Here is a 9,459-nt window from a genome sequence, read left to right as displayed (position 1 = left end):
AGGGTGGTGTGGTTGTGGGGGGGGGAATTAGAGTTCAAGCTCCTCTGTACAGAGACTGATGTGAGTGGCTCAGTGTTCTCTGTACAGCACTGCGGTATAGGTCAGAGCTATATACATGTATAATAATAGTGTGTGACGGGCGGGGGGGCATTAGAGTGTAAGCTCCTCTGTTACACATTTATGTATGCATAGCAGTGTGGAGCGGGGTAGCCCTGGTACTGATCACTGCTCCAATCCATTCAAACCGCTGAATGACCCGTCACCCCGACACTCCATTAAACATACTTCTGTCTGCCATGAAACGGGCTCAGTCACTGATCTATTACAATGGCTCCCCCTCCTCCGCTACTCCAACACTCAACTATCGGGGCTGCCGAGCCAACTTTTCATTTCAAGACCGGTTCATTGGAATGCAACACCAGCAGAGGATACAGTTCATCATCTTCTATAAAGACAAATTTCCTTTAGGAAGGAAATTCTGCACAAAACAGTATTTTATGAAGGGCTCTGAGGATTCTACTGGTCTGGCTCACCGTACCCTGACTGTTAGTAGATGTATAGACCAAGACCTGGCTGACCATACCCTGACTGTCAGTAGATGTATAGACCCGACCTGTAAACAGGATTTTTAATTTTTATTTGTTTGCTGATGTATTTATATGAGCGTGTCTGGGTCTAGAGGTCAAAGTTATGGTCAGCCAGGTCGGGTCTATACATCTACTGACAGTCAGGGTACGGTCAGCCAGGTCTGGGTCTATACATCTACTGTCAGTCAGGGTACGGTCAGCCAGGTCTTGGTCTTTACATCTACTGACAGTCAGGGTACGGTCAGCCAGGTCTTGGTCTATACATCTACTGACAGTCAGGGTACGGTCAGCCAGGTCGGGTCTATACATCTACTGACAGTCAGGGTACGGTCAGCTGGGTTTGGGTCTTTACATCTACTGACAGTCAGGGTATGGTCAGCCAGGTCTGTGTCTATACATCTACTGACAGTCAGGGTACGGTGATCCAGGTCTTGGTCTATACATCTACTGTCAGTAGATGTATAGACACAGACCTGGCTGACCATACCCTGACTGTCAGTAGATGTAAAGACCCAAACCCAGCTGACCGTACCCTGACTGTCAGTAGATGTATAGACCCGACCTGGCTGACCGTACCCTGACTGTCAGTAGATGTATAGACCCAGACCTGGCTGACCGTACCCTGACTGTCAGTAGATGTATAGACCCGACCTGGCTGACCATAACTTTGACCTCTAGACCCAGACACGCTCATATAAATACATCAGCAAACAAATAAAAATTAAAAATCCTGTTTACAGTTGTATCCTATTTATTTCTGTACAGATACAAACCCTCAGCTGCCTGACAATGATTTTGCGGACCGATCTGTCACAATGTTTGCTCGGACACGCATGCAATGTATTTATTTCTCTTGTCGGAGAAAAATCAAAAGTAAAAACACAAATTAACGTTTCCTGCGTCCTATAGCGGCACACCTGTGAACATGTTCATTTTATTTAACTATTCTGCCCGAGAAGATGAATAGATGTACAAATCCCAAACGGCTAACCGGGTAATGAAGCCAATTCCATAGGAGCCGGCTGTGAAATGTGAAAACATGAATGCTAGGGTATAAAAAAAAGAAGGTGTGCGATGATAATATTGAGTGCGATAGTATTACCGGTAGTGATGGCGATATTAGAATAGAAGCAATAATACAAATAGTCAGAAAATCCTGAAGACCCGATCCGCACTGTGTGTGGCCAAGGGGGGACACGGGAGAGATTTTTTTTTTAAACAAAATTGTTCATGAAATCTTACGCAAATTTGCGCTTGTACACAATGTTTTACCAAGATTTTTGATTAAACCTGGATTGATCTTCTATGTAATTACGTTCTCCACTTTGTCTGCTGGTAGTATTCTCCAACCATTTACTATTCCTTTGCTACAATGATATTTTATAACGCTCGCCGTGATCCCCCTCTGCTTCACCCCCTCCTCTGCTTTCCAGCTGTGACCATTGTCCTAACAGGGCGGCTTGCTTTGGTCAAGCCTGAAGAAGCAAATCTTCAAGGATTTCGATATGGAAGACCCGGCCACGCAGCAAACCAGAGACCACTGTTCATTCTAAAGCTTGAGAAAAGCAGACCTAATGAGACAGCAGGAACACAACGATGAAACATGAGTATCGATCAAGACGCAACTGGGATGGCGGCACAAGTCTACGGGTGGACTCTGCTTCTGACGCTCGGTACGAACGCCGCACTGTCTTTGCTCTAATGGGTGAGCCGGACACCCAGCACGTCCTGATGAACATGTGTTTGCTTGCTCTTTGCTAATTATTAAAGTCTGTCTATTGTAAAACGTGTCAGCGCGCAGCGAGAGCTCGCAGTAACGAGCGTATTACAGGCACACATGTTCCTGCAGTCGGCAGGCCGGACAATTAAAGGGAAATTAATGATGCACTGAGCAAAGCCAGATGTTGGACATGTCACTGTAACTGGTGAGAAACACGGGCGGATTCACAGGAACATTCCAGAAGATCCCGGCAATATTAAAAATTCATCCACAATGCTTCACTCCAGCCTCTCCCAACCTTTGTAACACCAAAGAACCCATGAAATAACTTTCATATCTAGAGGAACCCCCTGAAATAACTTTTACGTCCAGAGGAACCCCCTGAAATAACTTTTACATGTAGAGGAACCCCTGAAATAACATTCAGATCTAGGAGGAACCCCTGAAATAACATTCAGATCTAGGAGGAACCCCTGAAATAACATTCAGATCTAGGAGGAACCCCTGAAATAACATTCATGTCTAGAGAATCCTCTGAAATAACATTCACATGTAGAGGAACCCCCTATATAACTTTCACGGCTGGAGGAACTCCCGAAATAACTTTCACGTCTGGAGGAACCCTTGAAATGACTTTCAGGTCTAGAGGAACACCTAAAAAAAACTTTCACATCTAGGAGGTAACCCCTGACATACCTTTTACATCTAGAGGAACCCCAGAAATAATTTTTGCATCTAGGAGGAACCCCTAAAATGACTCACATCTAGAGGAACCCCTAAAACAATGTTCACATCTAGTGGAACCCCTAAAACAATGTTCACATCTAGAGGAACCCCTAAAATAACTTTCACATCTAAAAGAAACCTCTGAAATCATTTTCACATCTAAAAGAAACCTCTGAAATCATTTTCACATCTAGAGGAACCCCTGAAATAACTTTCATGTCTAGAGGAACACCTAAAAAACCTTTCACATCTAGAGGAATCCCTGAAATAATTTTCACGTTTAGAGGACCCCCTGAAATTACTTTTGACGTCTAGAGGAACCCCTGCTGATAATTACTATATCTGCAGCTCACGGAACATTTGCATGATCAGTACGCTGAGACATAGTAATAAAAGAGTACGGAATGTGTTGGACTCGCAGTTCTTTACACTTAGGACTGCTCTACACACCAAAATCATTTTTATCATAATAATAATAATAATAATGGCCAGAAAAGAAAAGCAGACAATTAAAAATGCAGTGTTCCCTTACAATGGGGATCAGTGGAGAAATGTCCCCTTACTGCATATTGGTGGTCATTAGTTGAAGAGCACAGTTCACTGGTGGTCAATGGGGAAAAGGCTTCCCAACGCTCTTTAAATTGGTTGTCATTTGGAGGTGGACCTCCTTATATTGATAGTCCTTAAGAGAAGAACCCCTTCACTGGTGGGCAATGGGAAAAATTCTCCACAAGCTGGTGGGTTTTGGGAGAAGGTCTCCCTTATAGTGGTGGTCAGTCGGAGAAGGAACCCCTTATATTGGTGGTCATTGGGAGAAGAGCACACTTCACTGGTGGTCAATGGGAAAATGGGCTACCAACGCTCTTTAAATTGGTCATCATTTGTAGGTGGAACTCCTTATATTACGAGACGGACAGGTGGGTAATGGGAAGAGTTCTCCATAAATTGGTGGTTATTGGGAGAAGGACTTGCTTATATTGGGGGTCATTGGGAGAAGGTCTCCCTTATAATGGTGGACAGTCAGAGAAGGACTCGCTTATATTGGGGGTCATTGGGAGAAGGTCTCCCTTATAGTGGTGGACAGTCAGAGAAGGACTCGCTTATATTGGGGGTCATTGGGAGAAGGTCTCCCTTATAATGGTGGACAGTCAGAGAAGGACTCGCTTATATTGGGGGTCATTGGGAGAAGGTCTCCCTTATAGTGGTGGACAGTCAGAGAAGGACTCGCTTATATTGGGGGTCATTGGGAGAAGGTCTCCCTTATAATGGTGGACAGTCAGAGAAGGACTCGCTTATATTGGGGGTCATTGGGAGAAGGTCTCCCTTATAATGGTGGACAGTCAGAGAAGGACTCGCTTATATTGGGGGTCATTGGGAGAAGGTCTCCCTTATAATGGTGGACAGTCAGAGAAGGACTCGCTTATATTGGGGGTCATTGGGAGAAGGTCTCCCTTATAGTGGTGGTCAGTCAGAGACGGGCCCCCTTATATCGGGGGTCATTAGAAGGAGGACACCCTTCCCTTGTGGTCTATTCGAAAGATTCTTCTTACATTGGTAGTTAGTGGGAACAATGTTCCAATTGCTGATCGCTCAAGGAACAACTAGCAACCTCTGGAGGAACCCTGGTTGAGAAAGGTTGTTCTACTCTGTCTGCCTTTTTCCTTTTAACAACACACATTTTATAAACTATTCCTATGTAGTTAGCTCACAATATCTTAATTTAAACTTCAATTTAAAGAGAACCTGTCCACAGGAAAGACACACAGTATTTCACCATCTCTATGGAGTAATGTCTTTCTATCACTCTAACACATTCTACTCTACTGCAATGGCAGAAAAATCAAGCAGAACACATGAAACAAATGATCAGTTACCACTGCTGATTACTCGGCTTCAGCAGCAGTAATATCAATCACAGAAGTGGTGTGTACATGGTTTCATAATGTTCCACCAAGCCATGAGCTGCCGATACCCATTATTACGATTTACTGTATATATAGCGCCATCTTCTGCAGTGGCACTGTACAATGCAAGTGATATAGACCAGGAGGTACACAGAGATGTATAGGGTAACGTACACATCACTAACTCGGTGCAATAGGAGAGAGAGAGTGCTGACTGTATTGGAGTACAATCTAGAAAGTTTAATTGTAACGCTTTACCGCAAGATAAAAAAAAGAAGATATTTCTGGACTCAATTCACTTTCTTGTAACATAAAGGAGGAAACGGAGTTTATTTTTATGTGTGTGAATAGTATTCTCTATTATTTTCCAAAAGTGCATGTGTGTGTGTGTGTGTGTGTATATATATATTTTTTTTTTTTTTTTTTTTTCTCCCTGTTTTCTGATGGCCCTTTACCCCCTTTCCCTGTAAAGTACTGAGAATCACCATCAATCTCCCACAGCTACCAATCTGATCAGATCCTGTCCTGGAAAATGACATGTCTCATCTGAAAGTTTAAACCTCAGTGATGGCTGCCGGGTCATAACGATAATTCTTCGTAGTTCAGCGAATTCATTGCAAAGCCTCGAAATAAAATGGGTGCGCAATGTGGAGTTGTACCCCACATCGGCCAATCACAACCCCCTCCTAAATTCCACATTGTTCTCATTTTCTCCATTTTTTTATGAATCAGTCCTTTAAATCCACAAGGATTTTCCAGCATCCTCGAAACATGTCTTATCTTTTCCGACCCCGCATGCTGCCATTCGCTCTCGTGTTCACAGCCCGCTAGCTCGGGAAGCAGGTTTGGCATCGGGCTCCGTCAGAGCCAGCCGTACACCAAGACAATGTGTTTTGGGAACACTCATTCGACTTTCTTATAGTTAATGGGGTCAATTTGACAATAATTTTGGACTGCAGTCATATAAAAAATATCAAAGGAAAATGTTTGCAAATGAACCAAATTCTAACAGTGTACAGCATGCGGTTTTCTTTTGGGAAACTCCATTCTTTCCATCGTGAAATGTTCAAAGCGAAGGAAATTTTGAGCGACAATCGTCAAGTCTCTGGTGGCGTTATCGAATGTTCTAACCAGATTTTTTTTAATATAAAAGTTCATACGAGAATCTACCAGTGTATGGCCAGGTTTAAAAGCCAGCACGGTACAAGAGAAGCAAGCCACGGGGCAGAGCTTGCAATGGTCGGGTCGTGTAGGGGTTAACTAGAGAACCAGAAATATTCCAACATTGTAAAAGTCTGATGGAGAGTTATTACACCAAACAGAGAAAATTGAACTGTTATATGTGGCCGCTTCTAATAGGGAATCACTACAATGTATCTTTATTCTGAATCATGTCCCAACCATCAGAGAGCTTATAGGATCACTCTTTTTTATTTGTAAGTTTTAAAAATCAGTTCTTCTAATAAATAATACATAATAATAATAATATTTCCATCAAAAATAATAATCTCCTCTTCCTTATTAATGAGTGTCACTATGAACATATATTCTGCGATACCTCATACCCTTATTATTTGTATAAGTAGATAGGGATAGGTATATAGATACAGAGTTTCCCTGTATTTCTATACAGTGGTCAGAGATTCTGATCCATCCAATGCACCACAGTGATCAGAGGTTCTGACCCATCAATGTATCACAGTGATCAGAGGTTCTGACCCATCAATGTATCACAGTGATCAGAGATTTAGACCCATCAATGTATCACAGTGATTGAGCACTGTGATACATCCATGGGTCAGATTCTTTATCACTGTGATACATTGATGGATCAGAATCTCTGATCATTGTGATACATTGGATGGGTCAGAACCTCTGATCACTGTGATACATTGGATGGGGCAGAACCTCTGATCACTGTGATACATTGGATGGGTCAGAACCTCTGATCACTGTGATACATTGGATGGGTCAGAACCTCTGATCACTGTGATACATCCATCGGTCAGAATCTCTGATCACTGTGATACATTCATGGGTCAGATTCTCTGAGATTCTGACCCATGGATGTATCAGTGATCAGAGGTTCTGACCCATCCAATGTATCACAGTGATCAGAGGTTCTGACCCATTCAATATATCACAGTGATAAGGGATTCTGACCGATCCAATGTATCACAGTGATCAGAGGTTCTGACCCATTCAATATATCACAGTGATAAGGGATTCTGACCGATCCAATGTATTACAGTGATCAGAGGTTCTGACCCAAGGATGTATTACAGCGATCAGAGGTTCTGACTCCTTTCTCTACTAGCATCTACAACATACAGATTGTCCTGAGAAATAAAAAAGTGAATTTGCAACAGCGCACTGACGGGATACACCGCTACATCCTCCCCGTATTGTACAGATATCTGAACTGGAGGCAATGAACACGCTGTCATACCGGCACCAACACAGTGCTAACCCCAAATATACTGATATACCGGCAATGACTCAGTGGTAACCTTGAACACACTGATATACCAGCACTGACCCAATGTTACCCCTGAACACACTGATATACCAGCACTGACCCAACGTTACCCATGAGCACACTGATATACCATATATATGACTCAAACACAATGATAGACCATAAATGACTCAGTGGTTCCCCCGAGCACACTGATACACCGGTACTGACTGACGTGTTGTACGGTAACGGGTATCAGAGAAATTCATAGAACAAAGTGAAGATGAGGTCCTGACACTGTTACACCACAGGCAAGAGGTCTCATCACTGACACAAATACAGGTTTTACTTCTCATCTATGAGGGAGCAGCTGGAACCCCCAACCCATTCACAGAGGGGGTGTGACGGAGGTGTTCAGAGTACGGCGCTCACTAGGAAAACTTCATATAAAGCTCTGTCTGACTGTCCCAGGCAATGAAAACAGAGAACCGCTCATGTCCTGAATTAGTCCATCCTCACAGTGGGACAGGTTCTAAGGTCATGGAGTCAGTGGGACATGTAATTGGGTCACAGTGTCAGTGGGACATGTCCTGAGGATCATTGTCCATTAAACATGTTATGAGGTCACAGTGTCAAAGAAACATGTCTCCAGGTTCAGTGTTAGTGGGTCATGTCATGGGGTCACAGTATCAGTGGGTCATGTCATGGGGTCACAGTATCAGTGGGTCATGTCATGGGGTCACAGTATCAGTGGGACACGTCCTGAGGTCACAGTGTCAGTGGGACACGTCCTGAGGTCACAGTGTCAGTGGGACACGTCCTGCGGTCACAGGGTCAGTGGGACACGTCCTGGGGTCACAGTGTCAGTGGGTCACGTCCTGAGGTCACAGTGTCAGTGGGACACGTCCTGAGGTCACAGTGTCAGTGGGACACGTCCTGAGGTCACAGTGTCAGTGGGACACGTCCTGAGGTCACAGTGTCAGTGGGACACGTCCTGAGGTCACAGTGTCAGTGGGACACGTCCTGAGGTCACAGTGTCAGTGGGACACGTCCTGAGGTCACAGTGTCAGTGGGACACGTCCTGAGGTCACAGTGTCAGTGGGACACGTCCTGAGGTTCAGTGTCAGTGGGACACGTCCTGAGGTTCAGTGTCAGTGGGACATGTCCTGAGGTCACAGTATCAGTGGGACATGTCCTGAGGTTCAGTGTCAGTGGGACATGTCCTGAGGTCACAGTATCAGTGGGACATGTCCTGAGGTCACAGTGTCAGTGGGACATGTCCTGAGGTTCAGCATCACTGGGACAATGTCTCTAGCTCCATTGACAAGTCTTCCCTCTGTGGTTGGTACATCTGCAGTCAGTGATTGAAGGAGTGATGGGATCCAGGCACTGTGACAAAAGTTCTGTAAAGTCCTCTCCTCAGCATCCGATGATAGCCAACCTCGAGCAGATGATTATCTTCATCCTCTGGTCCCACCCCCCCCCTTCCCATATGACGTGTGTCACCTGTCTTGACACTTCACACATCCCTGTCTGTGGTGCGGGGTTGGGGCACTTACCTCTGTGCAGCGGTGCTGGAGTCCATTATTCCTGAGGAGTGCATCCAGGAGCGGACAGAGGACAATCCGGCGGGTATAGGTTCCTCCTTCATACTTAGTGCCCCCCTGGAGAACGTATCCTGGATGGAGAACATGTACACGGGGGCTCCTCTCTCCGTCAGCGCACACAACTCCCCGAGAAGAGAAAAGCGCAGCAACAGCCCAGGGTACCCGGCCGCGGTCCCGCTGTATCCAGGACGTAATATCCCACAGAGGACCGGTGTCTGGTGTCATCCACGAGACGCACAGCCTGTACTTCTTCTCAGCCAAAGCGCAGACAAATCTGAATGTGAAAGATCCTCCGGCAGGAGGCTGAGAGGCAGCTGTCCCAGGGGAGGCAGGGGGGAGTGGGAAGGCTGGGCGGACTCCCTCCCCTCTATAATGTACAACCTCCTCCCTTCCTGATGCCTCCATCCCTCAGCCTGTTCACTTTCCCCTTCAATGTACTCCACATCTGTCCCCCCCC

At 45.2% G+C, this 9,459-nt stretch overlaps 1 protein-coding gene across 6 annotated transcripts in view; it reads right to left on the bottom strand.

The window, feature by feature from the left end:
* LOC108796053 (transcription factor COE3-like) overlaps positions 1 to 9,253 on the bottom strand; it is a 108,665-nt gene extending 99,412 nt beyond the window's left edge. For all 6 annotated transcript variants that reach the window (XM_018567433.1, XM_018567434.1, XM_018567435.1 and 3 more), the window contains exon 1: positions 8,955 to 9,253. In XM_018567433.1, coding sequence (XP_018422935.1) covers positions 8,955 to 9,088 — 134 coding nt within the window. In that variant the 5' untranslated portion in view covers positions 9,089 to 9,253. The remainder of the gene's footprint in view (positions 1 to 8,954) is intronic.
* Between the last annotated feature and the right edge of the window lie 206 nt (positions 9,254 to 9,459).

The sequence above is a fragment of the Nanorana parkeri genome, unplaced genomic scaffold (genome assembly GCF_000935625.1).
Source record: "Nanorana parkeri isolate BGI_ZX_2015 unplaced genomic scaffold, ASM93562v1 scaffold1048, whole genome shotgun sequence".
Taxonomy (NCBI): domain Eukaryota; kingdom Metazoa; phylum Chordata; class Amphibia; order Anura; family Dicroglossidae; genus Nanorana; species Nanorana parkeri.
The sequence above is the reverse complement of the archived record's forward strand: the minus strand, read 5'-3'. Positions and strand labels throughout refer to the sequence as shown.